Consider the following 20,143-nt stretch of genomic DNA (forward strand, 5'->3'; position numbering starts at 1 on the left):
CATGACTTGGTGTGTTTACTATAATGAACTATATAGTAAGTCCCATAATGTAATTTTATTTAATGGAACATATCATTATTATTTTGAATGATAAGCTATGGAATTATGTAATGACTATTATGGAATTTTGAAATAAAAAAAAATAGTAATGTTTTTTATTTTATTGTATGTCATGTAATTTGAAGGTACTGGGTGAGATCCCGAGTGAGAGATATTTTTTCTTAACTTGACTTTTTGTAGGTTTTAAATGGGGCCGAGTAGTTAAGCTATAATATGTTATAAATACAGGGTGCTAGTGACATCGTACTGATTACTGAAGGGGATGATTCACCCACTCACTAGCACCCATTTGTATGGATACCTGTACGTACTTTAACGGGGTATAAGTGACATCGTAACGAATACTGAGGGGGATGATTCAGTCCATGATTTTGAGTTGATCTGAAGTGAAATTTCCTCTCGGAAAATTCATGAAAATTGTAGAGCTTTTTATCTAATTATTTTCAGTTCCACACTTTTGCGATGGAAATTTCTGCCTGATATCAACTCGGGCGATACAATAAGTCAAATGAACACAAAATACAAGGGTACAATTTTGACGTCGCGTTCGAATTTTTGAATGTTAGCAATGTCAATTATAAAAAAGATACTTCCGAATATTAGGTACTTAATTATGTGTTAGAAGTCGACCATAGGATCAGATAACTAGATGCAGTTTGGGGCCAAGGTCAGGCCAATCCAGGTTATACAGAATCGGGAGTAATATCATTAAGTACGCTTTAACGATGTTAATTACAGACTGGCATGCAACGATAGCCGATACTACCGCAAACCACACTGATTTATTTGAGGTATTCAGGCGCGTAATGGGCAACTTGACAACCTAGTCAAATGAGATACTGTTATGAAGCGTCAAAATGAGAGTTTTCCATGGAGTTTGTATGGAAATATTGTTGTTGTTTGTTTTGATTTTCCCCGAAGGGCAAGGCAAAGGGAACTATGACCATACAGCCATGTCTTATGTTTTTTTTTTCTTGATGATGAATAATGAAATGACGAAAGGTGATGACGATGAATGATGAGACCTAAGCCCCTACTCTCAGAGCAGAATCCTACTCCGAACCCCAAACGATTTAACTCAAAAGTATAACCAAGTAAGCATAAACTTTCGAGTTATGAAGCAGCTTGTTGGCACGAAGCGAAAATAGATACTTTTAGAGAAAATAGAGATACATTTTGTTTATTGAATATTCAGATATAATAACACTATCGTGAATGTTTTCCGACTAACTTAAATGCGATCATTCTCACTTTGACGCTCCCTATTTGTCCGGCCAAGTAGTTAATGCCATCTGCGGCAAATCTACAATAAGTAAAAAAAAAAACTCACTTTGAGATCGCAGGTTCGAATCCAGCACAGGCCTAACAACAATGCTTGTTGAATTTGTTTTCGAATTCATGTTTGGATCATAAATGATTATCACGTGCTCAGTGGTGAAGGAAAACATCGTGAGGAAACCCACATTCCCGAGAAATACATTTTCGGAGGTATGTGACCTAAGCTGTATTGGGCTGGTATTCCCTTCGCGGGTTGGAAGGTCAAACAGGCAGTCGCTTCTGTAAATCCGACCTGTCAAATGTTCAGGTTACGTAAGCGGGCCCTTGAATAACGGGATAATGCTAGGGAGATGATGATGACCAGTCATTATTAGCAAGTTAGTCTTTGGTAATCCAGTGTTAGGGGTCTTTAGAGTCAGATATCTCATGAATGATACCTTCAAGTCTGGCCACAAGCCGCCCCACTCGCTTCGCCTCCACTTCATCCAACTTCTCAGCTCTCTTCACCACCGCGGCGATGGCTTCACGCTCACTCGGTGTCAGGGGAGGCTCACTTCGAGCGGCGCTCCAGCCCGTTCGGAGCCTGAAGCAAGAAATTATTGGGTGAATTTATTATTATTAAACTGGTTACAGCACATTTGAAAAAGATTGAATTCTATTATGGTTTTGCTTCGATTGGTAGGTATACATGTTTACCTGCAGTGCAAAAAGTAGGCTGCGTCTGTTGGTTGCAATCTGTGATAAGTATCGCGCCTCGAACGATACCGCAACCTGCCGGGTCTGCATGACAACCATTCATCGCGCGGCGCGAATTATATTGACAGCTTCGACCAATAGCCGTTTGACGTCTATCTACGTAGATAGCATTCGTATCGTTTATTGGTGCAAGCGCTCGATATAATTCGCGCCACGCGCGGCGCGGTTGTCATGCAAACCCGGCTGTGCCCGACTGCCGAGTAAAGAGTAAGTAGGTAATCGTGGATTTTCCTCGTGCGATTTCGTAATAAAAATAAAAGTTTTCTAATTTCCTAAAAGTTAAATTAACTTCAAGTCACATGAGAAAATAATATCTGCATTTCTACGTCTTGTATAAAATAAAGAAAATACGTTTAGCAACTCGTGTTTCCTCACATGAATGGATAAAGTTAACGAGGTGAGCTCGTAACATTGCAAACGTGTTTTATTTTAGGTACCTTTTATTGCTTTCAATAGACAGTTATACTTATTAATGTTATACTTGTGAATGTCTTATGTGTGTGTGTGTGTTATACTTATGTTGTGATTGTGTTACTTGCGTGTGTGTATGACACGATTGATCACCGTGGAGAAGTGTGTCCGGATCGAAGCAAATTGAAATCCATTCCTAGTCTGTCGCCCACCCCGCTGGGAAATCATCATCATCATCACCCCATTAACGTCCCCACTGCTGGGGCACGGGCCTTCCCTATGGATGGATAGGGAGATCAGGCCTTAAACCATCACGCGGGCCCAGTGCGGATTGATGGTTATTAACGACTGCTAATGCAGCCGGGAAATTCGAGATGATTTTTTTTTTGTGGTCACCCATCCTATGACCGGCCTTTGCGAAAGTTGCTTAACTTCAACAATCGCAGACCGAGCGCGTTTACCGCTGCGCCACCGAGCTCCTTCAGGGAAATAGGCGTAAAGTTACTTAAACCTGTAAAATATAATCTCGGATTAGAAAAAATAGTGGCGATTCCTATACGCTTATCTTCATGGGCATGTCGTAGGACCCGACAGAGGGATTATGTACTTTTATAACAACATGAGTTCACGACTATATTCAGCCAGGACGTCAGTACGATGTATTTCTATTACTTTTTTTATCAGCCTCGGTAGCCCAGTTGGAAGAACGCTTGACTCTCACTGGTAAGGTCGCAGGTTCGAATCCAGCACGGGCTTGAACCTAATATTTTCCGAAATCGTTTTTATAATTCATGTCAAGATCATAAATGATTATCACGTGCTCAGCGGTGAAGTGAAACATCGTGAGGAAACTCACCTACCCGAGAAATGCGTTTCGGAGGTATGTGGGTAACCTGTATTGGGCTAGTTTTTTCTTCGCGGGTTGGAAGGTCAGACAATCGCTTCTGTAAAAATCCGGACCTGTCAAATCTTCGCATGATGAACTAAATAGGTAAGTACATTGCTTATTTTGGGACACGTAACATAATCACAGGGCGTTCGGCTACTTTTTTGATAACTGTGTGCAATGCAATCTAACCCTAAATGTCCTTTATGTGAATGAATACAAAAACGAAATTGTACTTGTTTTAGTAACAAGAAATTCTCATTTCCAACTAAATCGTCAATTTCCTCCCATGTTTGTTAATTCGCCATAAAAAGTTTTAATTAAAAATTTCGGCATACCCTGAAACTTTTCAAATAAAACCATTGAATAAAAACAATCATTCAAAATGTTTCTACCTCTTTATTATTTCACATTAATTTTGCGTTTCCAGGAATGTGTTCTAGTACGATCATGAGAACATGCACACACAGGCAAGATACCGGGAGAAGGGATGGATTATCCTTTACGTAAACTACAAAAGGGCCGAAAAACCAGTAAGTAGGTAAGCGGTACTCGGTTATATAAAAAAACGTAATATACTTATATATAGGACTTCAAAAGCGTCTTGTTTACTTTGGCGAATCAAAACAAACATTTATAATCATTATTAAAGCACACAATAACGGGTTCTTACCGCGTTTAAATGGGGATATGAGACTCCCGATATTTCGACACTGTTGCAAGTGCCATGATCGGGAGTCTCATATCCCCATTTAAACGCGGTAAGAACCCGTTATTATGTGCTTTAATTATGATAATAACCGCGTTAACTTAAAACAATGTATAAACATTTATATCACCCCATTCTTTTTCTATCGTGTGGGTTGTGAGGTTGATTACCAACCCCATCAACCCTGGTGTCAGGGTTACTATTGAGCCGCCAAAGGCGCCTGACATGGCTCACGTAACGACTGCTCACTTACATCAGAAGTAGTAACCGGGACCAACGGCTTAACGTGCCTTCCGAAGCGCGGATCATCTTAATTCAGCCCACTACAGCAACAGCTAGAGCGCTGGTGACAGTGCTCTGTTTCAGTCTAGGAGCATTTCTTGAGTGGGGAAAAGCAATCCGTCGCGACGCGTCACATTGTTTCATACAGATTTAGCCTTCGCGGTCATTGGGCGTTATAAAATAGAAGTAGGTTAGACAGACAAACTTTAAAAAGTAGTTCCGTAAATTGTTATCTTGTCTGATGTATTTTATATTCTTATTTGTCGGCAACATTCACCAGAATTTTTAATTCTAATTTTTTTTTCGTCCGTTCTTTCATTGTGTATGCTTGAAAAAGTAGAATTTGGTGATATTTTATGCACTGTAATCTGCAATATACCTAACCTGAATTCATGCAATAAACGTTTATTATTTATTTATTTATTTACAATTACAACACTATTATTTTTGCTTCGTCTTCTACGATCGCTTGTCCATTAAGTGTGAAACCTACGTGTGAAACAATATTTTCCGTAAGCCGTGGTCAACCTTGAAATTGTCGTTTTTATTCAACATCCATCCTCCTCAACATCACACCAGCCAACGTACCAACATCTGCGTGCGACAGTTTTTATTATTTTATTAAGTAGGTACTTACGTGTATTAAGTAACCTCATAAGTTTCCTAAAACGTGTTTTCCTCGTCAATACATCGAGACCAGAAAATCACATGACAAGAAAGGTGCTGGAACTAAAATCGGAGCCAATACGTCGCGGCAGACTCCGTTTAACATGGAACGTCCATCGTCAAGAAAGACCTGGAGAAATCCAGCTTTGACCAAGCAACGACCCGGAATTGACCACTATGGCGACGGAGGTTTACGAGAGCCGACCCCAAATAGACATGGCCAAAGACAGGAAGAAGAAGAAGATTACAAATGATCGATAATGTGGCTTAATTTGACCAGGCTCTTGAAACGTTGACTTTAATTGAAGGAGAATTAGGCTGATAATTCAAGTACCAATTTCGTAGCACTCCTCTCAAATTAATTAGAACATTTCAATTTATCTACAGGTGAGTTTCCAGATTAAATGGTTATCTAATAACTTAGATTAGATCCGTGAGCCGGAGTTCCTTGCTCCCCATTCGCTTTTCAAACAGGTTATTAAAATGTCGTAGTTCAATAAAGCAATAAGACTGCTTTTCCACCAGAGATGTGCTATTCAGGATTTAGGCGCATTAGGGCTAATTCTCATTATGGCAACCGACTCGCAAATGGACTACTTCTCATTATGGCAACTTCTCATTTTGGCTACTTCTAGCTATCTCAGCTATGCTGCTAAGATGTATAAGCTGCGCTACGAAACTATGTGACCCTTTCCACTAATACTAAGCTATGTAGCTGTGCGAGGAAGATACGCTGTTAAGATGCGCCTCTGTAAAGTAGCTGTGCTACGAGCAATGCTACGTATCGATAGTAGGGAAGCGGCGGGGGCACCGGCGCGGTGAGCATCCACAGCACGCATCCATAGCACGCATCCACAGCACGCATCCACAGCACGCATCCACAGCACGCATCCACAGCACGCATCCACAGCACGCATCCACAGCACGCATCCACAGCACGCATCCACAGCACGCATCCACAGCACGCATCCACAGCACGCATCCACAGCACGCATCCACAGCACGCATCCATAGCACGCATCCATAGCACGCATCCATAGCACGCATCCATAGCACGCATCCATAGCACGCATCCATAGCACGCATCCATAGCACGCATCCATAGCACGCATCCATAGCACGCATCCATAGCACGCATCCATAGCACGCATCCATAGCACGCATCCATAGCACGCATCCATAGCACGCATCCATAGCACGCATCCATAGCACGCATCCATAGCACACATCTATAGCACGCATCCATAGCACACATCTATAGCACGCATCCTTCCATATAAAAAACATATCTTAGTTGAATCCGTTTCCACCGGTGCTATGCTATGTGCACCAATAAATATGATTGGTGGATATCAAACGCATCCGTAGCATCGTAGCATAGCACATCTCTGGTGGAAAGCCACTCTAAAGCTGATATACACAGGACGGTAACTCAAGAGGTTTGATCGCGGTTAATTTCACTAGAGCATGGAACATTTAAAAAAAAAACTCACGTCTATTTCCCATCAGGGTAAGCAGAGACTATGGAATTGCATTTGCTTCGATCCTGACACACTTTTCTTGCTTTCGCCACATTCATCAATCGCTTCATACACACACGCCGATTCGGAGTAGATCGTATTACTTAAACCTTTCCTAAGGCCATCTCCAATTTGGTCAATGTAAGTCCTTCTACGTCTTCCCCTGCCAGCCCTACCATCAACTTTCGCTTTGTGTATTGCTTTCGTAAATAAAATAATTAAATAAGTATGTTTATTTTTTTCAAAAAGTTTTAGCTTATGTTATCTTAGGTTAGTATGGCTCCTCTTATAGATTAAGTTTAATACAGAAAAGCAAACAGAGCGAAATAACTCCAGGGGCGCTCAAACTTCTCACCCCTGAGCAAATAACTACGCTAAGTACATACATATAGATTATGGTGCTAATTCCTGCAGACGCCATGTTATTTTATTTTAAGTTATACCTGTCATTTTCTTATTCGTTGAAAAAGAAAGGGACGGGTAATCGACAGGCATAAAATTTATGGAATACAGTACGTCAATTTTAAGCAGAAATATAAAACAACTGTCAAAAATTTTACATCGCCCAATAACCCGACAGAGTTAAATATACAGCACGTCAAACGGATTACATACCAGCCAGATGCTTATTTTATTCGCCCGAGTTATTCATTCCCTTTCCTTTTCGACGGATAAAAAAATGACGGATATAACTTAAAATTAGGCGGTGTCTGCAGGAATCGGGACCAGTGTAGGGCTTAAAGGTGAACTGTAACATAAGGCGGCGATTACAATAGATCTTATGTTACGCATGTTATGTTTATTTTTTTATTAGGTTTTCTCCAATGATGACACAACGATAGCTAATCAGGGGCTCCAGGGGCTCCCACTCCTCGCTTCCGGAAGAGACAGAGACAGTAGTCTCTGCATACATTCAACTTAAGACTTCTGTGACAAGTAATGAGGGACTTTAGATGGTAGATGGCGTTGTTAAGGTTTTTTTCGTTTAAACTTCTAATTTCATGAATAACAGACATAAATGCATCTTTTATCTTTGTTTTTGGGTAAGTATAAATGATGACCCTTTTTATTACATCAAGGTACAATCACAACTTCCATCCATTATTATTCTGATCTAAATAAAGAGATGCAATATAGGTAGCAACATCATTCTATACACTAATGTGACGAAAATCAAGCAACAATTAGTTTTATATACGCTTCTGCCAATAAATTTTTGAATAATTATGTACTTACCCAAGCAATGAGAAAATAGGTAACTATCTATCACATTAAAAATGAACAACGCCATCTATCGTGTGTTTGGGGAACGTCGATTGGAAAGTATTTACTTTATTTTTCGTTTTATCGAAAGTAAGATATAGGGAATTTAATAATGTAACATTCTGTTGTACGAATTCAGGAATAGGCTGTCCGCCCACTACACCTAGGGCAGGCTGGATTCAATACCTAAGTATAACTATGAATACGTTAAATGGAATAAAGCCTTCCGCCTACGAGTTTGTCCGCTGGGATTTCGGTTATATAGGTACCTACATATCACACTAAACACTGTAATTGGAGATGCCCTTGAAAAGGTTCAGTACAATCGACTGAAGCGGAGTGCTTGTATGAAATGATATGAAGTGTGTCAAGATTGGCGTAAATGTAATTTCATACGTAGTCTCTGCTTACCCTGGTGGAAAACAGGCGTGAGTTTATGTTTGTATGTACACTGTAAGTCAATAACCGGAAAATAGAAAAGAAGAAAGAAGATATTCATTATTAGAGGAGCCACAACTACAATACAGTAAAATCAACAGGGTGTTAGTGACATCGTAACGAATACTGACGGGTATGATTCCGACAATGATTCTGAATTAATATCAAGTGGAATTTTCCGTCGAGCACTGAGAAAATAGGTTATTATCACGTTAAATCTGTACAACGCCATCTATTTTTTTTTGGGGAACGTAGCCTCATCATTTTTTTTCCCTTTGATGGGTCTGCTCTTGGCCCGAGACTTGCCCGAAGGCATTGACGAGGCCTAAGATAGAGCTCGCCCAGAGCTCCAATAAATAGCCACTAGGCTAAATAAAGACTCTTCACAAAATGGTTCTATGTAAAGCTAATGTTTACCGTCGATTCTGATAATGGTAGTTGAACAACGAGTATTGATTGAAACATTGAAAGCCGGTCGCTATCTGTTGGAGGGGAGATAAGTGCAACTAGAGTCGTTAGTGTAATCACTAGTAATCTTTCTGGCTTGCATGAACGATAATGTTCCAGGAACTTCGATGCCAAGGACGAGGCTTCATAATATTGTAGGTAAGTACACCAAACAATCAAAACTCTTTTGAATTTTTGTTCAACTTTTAAATTTGGAACATAACCTTATAAAATACCCATTGTCAAATGTAATTTATTTATTTTTTATTAATAATAGGTCCTTGAGACTTTTTGGCGGGAACGGGAACGGGACGGTTGCTTTCTTCATTGAATAATCTAAATAGTCAATACGAAGTGGTGTTTTGTGGTTAATGATCGCATTAAGTTAGTCGGAAAACTTTCGCGATAGTGTTATTATATAGGATTATTCAATAAAAAAGTGTACCTATCTATTTTCTAAGAAGCCGCTTCATAACTCGAAAGTTTAGATATGCGGACTTTTGAGTTAATTCGTTTGGGGTTCGGAGTAGGGGTCTGCTTCGAGTGTGGGGGCTTAGGTTTCATCTTTCATCGTCATCACATTTCTTCATTTCATTAATCATCATTAAGAAAAAAATACATAATAAGACATGGCTGGTACTTTTATCCTATCTATTTTTTTTTCAGATAATCCTTATGAAAACCTGCTAGGTGTTTCGATTTTTTTTGATGAAAACTGTCTTCTTCTGTTCATTTTGATGACAGCTGGCGGAGGAGATCACTTCACCCTTCAACGATAAGTGGAGCTATGGACAAACAGTAAATATCGTACGATTAACATGCATACCTAGATACATATTAAATTCACGCCTGTTATCCCTAATGGATAGGCAGAGTTACAAGTAACAGAAGACAACTTGTCAACCACTTTTATTGCGATACCTACCCTAGGATGGATATAATGAACCAAGTGTCTGTTCACCCCATCGCCGATATAACAGCTTATCATGTTAGAAAACGCACAATCCCTATGTCGGTTTTTACGACATGCCTTGGAAGACAAATAGCTGAAAATGTTCTTTGTTTTTTAATGCCAGACTCTTCATTTAACCGGCCAAGTAGTTAATGCCATTTTTAGGCAGGCATACAATAAGTCACTTCAAAAAAAGCTTTTTTAAGAACTTTATTAAGGAAATCCGATTTAAGTAAGTGATTCCGAGGTCTCTGCCTACCCCAATGGGAAATAGGCGTGATCTTATGATGTATGTGTGTTGATAAAGTAAGGACAAACTAGCTATCTAAAGGGGTAAACTTAGCGCATGAATGAGCAGTTGACATTCTATTTCCTGTAACGACCGTATATGCGGTCAAGCGTGTCCATTACCAAATCACACTGAATTGGTTCGATGTGTACATAGGGGGAGTAGGCATAAACCCCACGGTTGAAGAAGGGATGGCACTTTTGTTTGTTTTACATCCCATATCAGTTACAACAAATGGAATTTTGCAGAAATATTGGAAAATAATACGAAATAGTACCTAAGTACATTAAGCGTCTGTTCATATCAAACGGAATGTGTCGAGCTTATAATCCGTCGCACTAACGTATCATCGGTTGAGTGTCAAAGGTCATGTCTTTTTCTATACATTTATCTGCGACTGAGGTTCGCGCCCAACTGGGCACCCTTAAAGGTTGTACCTACCGGGTGAGAGCTTTCAGCGCTCTCCATTTGTCCGGCAAATTAGTTAATGCCATCTCCGGCAAATCTACAATAAGTCACGTCAAAAAAAAGTTACGCGACAGATAATACGCGACGCATTATCCGTCAGAAATGAACAAACTCTATTCTCACAAGGCGGCGCACAGTATGCTGAAAATCGTCTTTCATAGACGTGGGTCTTCAATAAAAATACATTATCGATTTTGTTTGAAATCACAGTTTATTGGAGACAGAACAGGGGGGTTAAAATGGCCCAATCAAAGCAATTCATTTAAAACAAGACAGACAAACGGTTCAGCTTATTTCTAGTAGAAATCTCTTCCAACAGACCGGGAAAGAGATACACTTAAAAACTAAAAGAGTGCAGATAGCAAAAACAACGGTAACAATATCATATTTAAGTACCTACTTGTCTCATGCGCTTATGTCACAGAAAAATGATTACGATTAAAAAAATATTTGGGAGAAAATACAAAATATTATTTTTGTCCGTTGTCGAGATATACCTATCCTCTGGCATGCTCGCTTTTTATCCTCTGGAATTAAAGTATTATTATATTTTTTTGCTCTCCTTCTATATTATATATAACACAATGGACAGGCGGTATATTTTTTGGACTAGATTTTTTATTTATTTATATTGAGCGCCTCCATCTATGACGCACGGCTTTCAGCGTAGGTGCTGAACGGCAGGTACGATCACGCCGGCAGGGTCGGTATCGGGGTCGACAAGGTAAGGTTACTTTGATATTGGCAGTGCACTGCTACAAAATCCACAACGTGTGAGGTTCGCCAAAATGCCGAGTGGAATTTCAAATCACGAGTTCTATCGAGAATTTTCAGGTTTGTGGAGAGAATTCACGGGAATACGTTCGTAATGGGATAAACATGATCAATACGTGCACTGGAATTACGGGAATTCCAGGAATTTCAGTTCAACGAATAACACATCGAGTATCTCATTGATTTTTTTTCTTCTAATCCTTTTATATCGTCTGTTGGGATGTAGGGCTCGAATAACAGATTTCCACTCCTCGGCCAAGTTTTCGCCGCATTTTTGTAAATCAATGATATACTCACTCAATGAATCAATCAGTCAATCTGGGCTCCATCACACTCGCAGGCAGACTAATGCGGGGCGGAAGGCAAGAGGGAAACCACTGCCCTATTTTTCCCTAAAAAATTAGCATGGAAAATGCTACACCGACAAGAGCCTGGCTCTTGGCACAATTAACCCAATTAATGATGATCATGATAATGTAGTATTAGATGGTGCAAAAGACGAAAATAACCGCCTTCTTTTTTGAAGTCGGATAATGAAAGTGAAAAGCATTTGCTAGGCTCTCTGAGGTACTAAGAAGCGTCGCAATCGCAAGAGTCCACTGACCTCCAAAACCGAATAATGGTCATGTAAGTAATTACTTATTTAAGAACACAATATATCAAGCTCCCGAAATTCCTATTAGGGTGGAGTCACAATCAATAAAAAAACCTATAACGACAAGGGATCAGCCAGAATAACAATTATCGATTATGTTAGAATGGACACAATCCCTCTGTCGCATTTTACGACAAAAAAAAAACAAAAAAGAAAATTAATTTACGTTCCTTCTCAGATGAGACGGTAATTTCATATTTTAGTTGTCAAATTAACGTGACATCTTTGCCTGTCCAAACGCGACTTTTTAAACTTTTTATTGAAAATTAATTCTCGGCAGGTTTTGTTTTAATGTTATAATAAGCTTTTTTACATGAAATAATCTTCACATGAGTTTTAATTTATTTTCTGACAAATTCAAAATATTGTCTGGTAAGTATGTTATTGTAAAAACGTGATACGTTTTTGTTGTAATGCCAAAAAAGATGAATTTAATTTATTTAATCTCGAATTTTGAACAGCAATTTCATCTAACTTTGTTCCTTGTAACATTACAATCAAACAAAAAAGTAAAGACATACATAATAATATTATGTCTTTAACATTTTCTCGGAAGGAGAGACAAATTTTTACGGATAAACATAATATTTTCATGAAATATATTGACTTGCAACAGCCAGCATAATTATGAGATTAAACGAACTTACCTGTAAGTGAAGTTCTATCTCAATTATACGAAGCTCCTTGTTCGAGAGGTTTTTAACAGTGTAGTCTACGTCTTATGCTCCAGCATCGTCACAATTTTCAAAGCTCATATCCAAAGCTAAAAAAAAAAAAGTTAGTTTCCCGCTTCCGAGCGCACCTGTCAACTAATGTCATTATGTTTAAAGCATGTTTCATGGACAACTCCATCACCTGTGGAAGCTTTAGGGCGGGATATTAAAATTGAAGGGAGGGAGTCCTCTCGAACAAGGAGCTTCGTATAATTGAGATAGAACTTCACTTACAGGTAAGTTCGTTTAATCTCATAATTATACTCGCTCCTTGTTCGAGAGGTTTTTAACAGTGTAGATGTTCAAAGTTTAGTTGGGAATGAAACATTTAAATTGAAACGAGTACCAATAATATGATTATTCATTAATGAATAAAGTACATACATTGTTATCACAAAAGCTAATTAAGCTGCCCATGACTTTAATCCCAATAAAGGCAGTCAGAGGCACAGCCGTCTCCTGATAAACTCAGCGCTGCGTTCCACCAAACGTTTTGATATTATCATGTAAAAAACAATAAGAATAATAACTGTTCGCTAAACAAGTTTCACCAGTTCTCAAGAATGGAATCGATATTATGTATGTTATATGTGGTTATACTATACTGTACTAGAATAGATACATAGTTCTAAATAATAAAGTTGAAGTTGAGCAAGTACATTAAATACCTATTTCACATTACTATCAATTTCACAACAAAATAACTACACAAGAATAAATTTCTGATGGAGCTCAACATCAAGATTGGCTATAAGAGCCTCACAGGGACCTCACCATAGAGCACATTTCCGAAGCTCTTGAACAACAACGATAGTTATAGTCGAAAGGACTGTGAGACTTCATCATATAGTATAACACTCATTTTTCATTGGCACACCAAGGGCTACAATAATTATCAAAGTTACACATTATTTGTTTACATACATAAAAGAAGAAGAAATACATAAAGAAGAACGGGTAATGACGAGGGCACCCAGACACAAGATTGATTGTAACATCCTGTGCTAAGTTGGCAATTGTTGTCGACATTGAGTAGTTAAATGAATCCTAAGACAACATGTCAAATTGATTAGAGAAAATACAAATATAAGTGCAAGTAAGAATTTCGATACATTTATTCAAATGACCTTTTTCATTAAAATATTCAGAACCACTGAACTAAACTTTCCTCTTTATTATAAGATATTGTTAAATGAGGCTGAAAGTATAAAGAGGGGAAGTGCATTTACATTATGTACTTGTGTGATAATTATCTTCGGAATAATTAAGATTTTGTTTTTATTAAAATAGATTACCTGAGCCCACGTTATTGTGTATTACCTAATATCGACCATATGGGCTTGGTAATAACATTTAGTATAATTTTTTATGTGGTAATAATAAATAAAACTTGTTGTGGAATTTTTTCCTATTCCTCTATGCAACCTTTCACCCACCAATCAGATGATAGAACAACGTACACACAACACATTAACACACATAACATTGTTTACGCAGCTATCTCTTTCATTCAATTTGTTTTTAGGACAGTAATAGTAACGTCCTATTATTTACTGGAAAAATAGGATAAACATATATTTATCATGAAAATATTATTGTTACTTCTCCACTGCAGTTTGGTTCCGATTGATTAAGTGGAGGGACATTATTGTTGTAATTTTTATATTAATTGTAAACTGTGTTTTGGGCTGATCAGCAACAACATAATAAATCTACAACAACATAATTTAGAGAAAACGCTAATGGTGATGTAAGTTATATGTTAATAATGAACTATTTTTCCTTCCTTTTCACCTATGAGTTAATAATAAAAAGGGGAACTATTCTATCTAACCGAACTAGGTATCAATATTTTACAATTTCGAATGTAATACTTGAAGGAAATTTTCATTGAAGTTATAATATTATCAGGTAGGTACCTCAATTTATACTGAGATTAGTATTGTTATTCCTGATTAACAAAGACAGGATTTGAATCCCATGTCTTAATGATAATGCTAAAACTTTTAGTGATAGACATTCGGAATTAATTTTACCAGAATTTTGAAAAAGTAAATATCATAAAGGTAGGTATATTTGCTTGTGCAAATTTTCCCATTATAACTTTATAGGGAATTCTTCCTCCTCATGAGGTACTATTCTTAAACGGCCTTGCTGCCTGGGCCACTGTTGATACTAATGGCTGTGAGACTGCTAATACATCTGGTTGTAGCTCTGCTACTACTGCTGGCTGTAGGGCTGCTGGTACTGCTGGTTATGGCACTGCTGATCATGACTGGTTGCATCACTGCTTTTATTGCTGGCTGTGGGGCGGCCTGCTGATACTGTTCCTTGTGGGCTTTCTGTTCATGCTGTTGGCTGTGGGGCTGCCTGCTGATACTGTTGTCTCTGTTCCACAGATCCTGTTGCTATCTCGTTTACTCACTCTTCGGGCAATGTTATTCATTATTATTCATGTGCTATTTGAATTTTATGATGTTGGTTGAAAGAATTTAATAGCAGTATTCTCTAACCATGTCTTGTGTACAGTTATCTCTTTTGAAAGTAATCTCTGACATTACATACTATTAATACTTTGATTTCTAGCACAGTTGAATCATCTGATAAAGATGTAAAGGCCTGTGATGATGAGGTTGATTAATAGAACAGAGGCTTTTAGGTTTTGAATTGTCGGTTATTTCTTCAGAATTTGACCTCTCATTATTTTATAATAATCAATTTGACATAATAGTCTATTGTTTCTCAGCATTAGTCTAATCTTGAGTTTCAACATGGGTAGGTAAGCCCCGACAATTCAATGGTTTATCTTCGATTCCTCAAGTGACAAACCAAACATGGAAATAAAAGTATAAAAATAGTTGATCTATGTTCTTGCTATCTACTAGCGTTTAGCAAAAGGCGATACTTGTAGTGGTAGCTTTATGTTATTTGAGTTGATACCATCAAGTCCATTGTCTATCCTCTAAGTGATAGCTCTAGGTATGGAAATGAGAAATAGGTATATAGCGCTTGCTAATACCGACCATAATCGTGGTAGCTCTTATATTAATAGGGTTCATACCATAAAGTCCATTGTCTATCCTCTAAGTGATAGCTCTAAGTATGGAAATGAGAAATAGGTATATAGCGCTTGCTAATGCCGACCATAATCGTGGTAGCTCTTATATTAATAGGGTTCATACCATAAAGTCCATTGTCTATCCTCTAAGTGATAGCTCTAAGTATGGAAATGAGAAATAGGTATATAGCGCTTGCCAATGCCGACCATAATCGTGGTAGCTCTTATGTTAATAGGGTTCATACCATCAAGTCCATTGTCTATCCTCTAAGTGATAGCTCTAAGTATGGAAATGAGAAATAGGTATGTTAGCGCTTGTCAATGGCGACTTTCTTAGTGGTAGCTCTTACATTCATTGTGTTGATACCTTCAAGTCCATTGTCTATCCTCTAAGTGATAGCTCTAGGCATGGAAATGATAAATAGGTATATTAGCGCTTGGCAATGGCGACCTTCCTGGTGCTAGATCTTTTGTTAATTAGGTTGATACCATCAAGTCCATTGTCTATCCTCTAAGTGATAGCTCTAAGTATGAAAATGAGAAATAGGTATGTTAGCGCTTGTCAGTGGCGACCTTCCTAGTGGTAACTCTTATGTTCATTACATTGATACCTTCAAGTATATTGTCTATCCTCTAAGTGATAGCTCTAGGTATGGAAATGACAAATAGGTATGTTAACGCTTGTCAGTGGCGACCTTCCTAGTGGTAGCTCTTATGTGCATTGTGCCTTTAAGTCCATTGTCTATCCTCTAAGTGATAGCTCTAGGTATGGAAATGTAAAATAGGTATATTAGCGCTTAGCAATGGCAAACTTCCTAGTGATAGCTCTTATGTACATTAAGTTGGTACCATCAAGTCCACTGTCCATCCGCTAAATGATAGCTCTAGGTATTAAAATAAGGCATAGGTATATTTGCGCTTTGCAACAGTCTTAGTGGTTGATTTTTATGTTAATAGGGTTGATACATCAAGTCCATTGTCTATCCTCTATTGTGATAGCTCTAAAAGGAAACAAATAGTCTGTCTATTCTCTAGTCAGACAGTTCACTACTAGTGCTTAACTAGGTGACTCTCCAAGTGGTGTTCTCTTGTTGGTTAGGTTGGTACCAATAATCATCACCCATACGTTGGAAGCTTGAATTATAATAAGATTAGAGTAATTTGGAAGAAATTGCTTACTATAATAAGGCTATCTTTTGCCTGTACTCTCTTAACACTCTTTCTGTTTTTATTGTTAGGGTATATTATCATCATCTTATATTGTAAGTATCATTCGGAGAAGATAACATTATTAACACCACTTAACAGAGACTGTGAGAAGGGATTATGTACTGTTATAATATATATAATATCATTTTTAAGTATGGTTATCCTGTAGTAAACCAATTATAATTCTCTAAATGTTTTAAGTGTTATCTTGAATAAGTTATGTATCTTGTCTACCAATGGTGTAGATGACCTCTGTGATATCGAGTACTACTGTGTCATGGGTACTTCTTGATCAACAGGGTAAACATGAAGTGCTTCTGTCATCTAATTATCTGAACTTGTCAAATTATTTCCGAGTTAATTATTTACTTTTCTATGCCATTCTGCGGTTATATTTCACTGGTTCTCTTTGTTTTATAATAAAACTGCTCATTTCATTCGCTGATAGTAAGTTATCAACCGCAACATAAGCCAAGAATACGAATTACAAAAAGAAACAAAAAAAATTTTTTTTTTTTGACAGATGAAAATAAAAACGCGGCAATCAGGGACTGAAGACAAGGCTTAGGCCTATTTTGATCGTGATTTTCGAATATTAAATTACTAAAGTCAAGACTGTATAGTCCTCAGATCTTTGCCTGCCTTATATAAGGCGAATTTAAACAACATCAACATCGGAATAAAGTATAACTTTTAAATCACTGTTATAACACGATACAATTTTAATATTATTATTTATGTTAATAAAACTAGTTACTTTTATTAGTAATAAGTACCAACTTAAGTTACTTCTTCGAATGTTAGGATTATAAATTATAACCTCAAAAAAAGTAATTTGTTTTCGACAATAAAAGGAATTAAATTGAATTGATCATAATTATATCTTCTCTTGTTTTAGTAGATGGATAATGTTAAGACTTACCAGTTTAATCCACATTTTGTTTTATCAAAAAGAACTTACGCTCGTCGTCATCCACATTTTTTCTTTGGTACTGTTTCTAGCTTTTTTAGAGAAAAAAGCACTTGATTATGTAAGTAACAGATTTTTCGCACTATATCAATCATGTTTTTGTATTAAATATTGGTTTTCAATTAGTTTATTTACGGAGGCGAAGTGACGCGCCGGTGCACAAAAACCGTAATGACATTAGTTGACAGGTGCGCTCGGAAGCGGGAAACTAACTTTTTTTTTTTTAGCTTTGGATATGAGCTTTGAAAATTGTGACGATGCTGGAGCATAAGACGTAGACTACACTGTTAAAAACCTCTCGAACAAGGAGCGAGTATAATTGCTTTAAACAGCTCCCTCGGAGAGTCTTCTCAACGCAGATTATAAATAGCATGAACTGTTTACGATTCAATGACATTACTGAACGTTATCAAAAGGATGCACGTTGTTATCAACGTTTTGTGTGAACCGTATGAACAACGGTAGGTAGATAGGATACCTATTTATTTACTTACTTCCGCTGTACTTTGTGAAATAATAATGGCCAGATCTTAGAATTGATCATTTCATGATGTTCTCAATCATTTCATGAAATGGTCATATTTCATGAAATAGAATATCATTCGTTGACCACATCATGATGTAGTTTGGCCAGATCAATGAACCAAAACGTTTAACGATATAAGCAACTAAATGCATGATTACTTCATATGGCCAAACGTTGGTAATCATATCGTAAAAGTAGTAACATTATCCACCGATAGTGGCGCTGGTGTCGATTATATTTAAAACTTGATTGATATTATAATCGATGAATCAATGTAATTGTACAATTTTCCATATCGAATATGTACATAATTTTGAACATAAGTAATTAATAGACTTTTTGCATTTGTATTTCACCACACCAACAAAAAATGTTTTTTTTTTTATTTCGACGTGACTTATTGTAGATTTGCCGCAGATGGCATTAACTACTTGGCCGGACAACTGAGGAGCGTTGAGGGCTCTGACCCGTACAAAATTTAAGACAATAGGCCTGAGGGTGCCCAGTTGGGCGCGAACTTCGGCTCAGGGCGTCGTCTGAGAGGAAGAATATTTGAAGGAATTAATCGGCCCTAGTGGGTCGATAGCGATAGGCGCTACATTAGGGAAATTGTCTACCACGCCGGCGGGTCGGTATCTGTTCTGAAGTGTTTGGTGTCGCGAGCTGATTGGCCGCCTCTATGGCTAGAATAATCGGATCGTCGGGATCGTATATTACGTCGTTCGGACGCCGATACTTCTCAGTACCGTCCCTGAGCGGGATGTATTCGGAAACTCTTTAAGACTACTTACCTAATAATTATTTTATATCTTCCAGATGGAGAAATTAATTAATTAACCTCGTTTTCTCGCGGTCGAACTTGTTGGCTTCATGTACAGTTGTATTAATTAAACATTAGCGTCAACCCATAGTGGAATAGTGTTCCTACTAATTATTCAGTTGATAAAAGGCGGCCTTTATACTCAATAGGTAGGTATTTGCAACGTATAAGGGTGGTATTAATAAACTAATGCCAGCTGAGAATGGTGCTGACACCAGTACACACCGTCTCATTTTATTTCAAGTTGCCTATAGCAGTCATTTTCTTACCCGCTGAAAAGGAAAATATATGAAACACAGGTCAATTTTATTCAGAACTCTAAAAACCTTCTCAAAATTTTAGAACAGAATCAAGTTGATAGCACACGTTAAACGGGTTGCATACCACATGGTATAAGCAAACAAGGTATGCTCAATCTTATGACAAGCCGCCATTACTAGCCCTTTGATGACGTAAGTGTTACCATTAATTGGGATCTCCAACATTCCAAAGCCGTAAATTTTTTATTGAAAATTAAGTGAATTACTGACTAATGTATTGAATTACTACTTATTACTTGCCTATGCCCAGCAGTGGGCGTCGTACGGCTGTTGATGATGATGACTTGTCTGTCACATATATAAAAACATTAAAACTGTAAGTAAATATTTTACTAAAAGTTAAAAATTTCCTTGTAAAGTGATAATTACCCATTTTTTTTCTTATTACTCGGGTACTTACGTAGTTATTCCAAAATACAATGTAATGGGAAAAGTATGTATAAAATAATTGTTCCTTGATATTTGGATCACATTATGCAAGTGTAGAATTATGTTGCTACCTATATTGCTTTCTTTTACTTTGATCAGAATAATAATGGGCGGAAGTTGTGTTGTTTCTGGGTGTAATAACAAGGGTCATCATTTGGACCCAAAACATGAGACATAAAAGATGCATACATCTGTTATCCATGAAATTAGAAGGTTAACGAAGGAAAATCTTTACAGTGCCATC

The 20,143-nt window shown here is 37.5% G+C and overlaps 1 protein-coding gene across 1 annotated transcript in view; it reads right to left on the reverse strand.

The window, feature by feature from the left end:
* LOC126376006 (rabphilin-3A) overlaps nucleotides 1-20,143 on the reverse strand; it is a 65,057-nt gene that overhangs the window by 31,168 nt on the left and 13,746 nt on the right. The window contains exon 2 of the mRNA XM_050023156.1: nucleotides 1,776-1,921. Coding sequence (XP_049879113.1) covers nucleotides 1,776-1,921 — 146 coding nt within the window. The remainder of the gene's footprint in view (nucleotides 1-1,775; nucleotides 1,922-20,143) is intronic.

Source organism: Pectinophora gossypiella, chromosome 20 (assembly GCF_024362695.1).
Source record: "Pectinophora gossypiella chromosome 20, ilPecGoss1.1, whole genome shotgun sequence".
In the NCBI taxonomy this organism is placed as follows: Eukaryota; Metazoa; Arthropoda; class Insecta; order Lepidoptera; family Gelechiidae; genus Pectinophora; species Pectinophora gossypiella.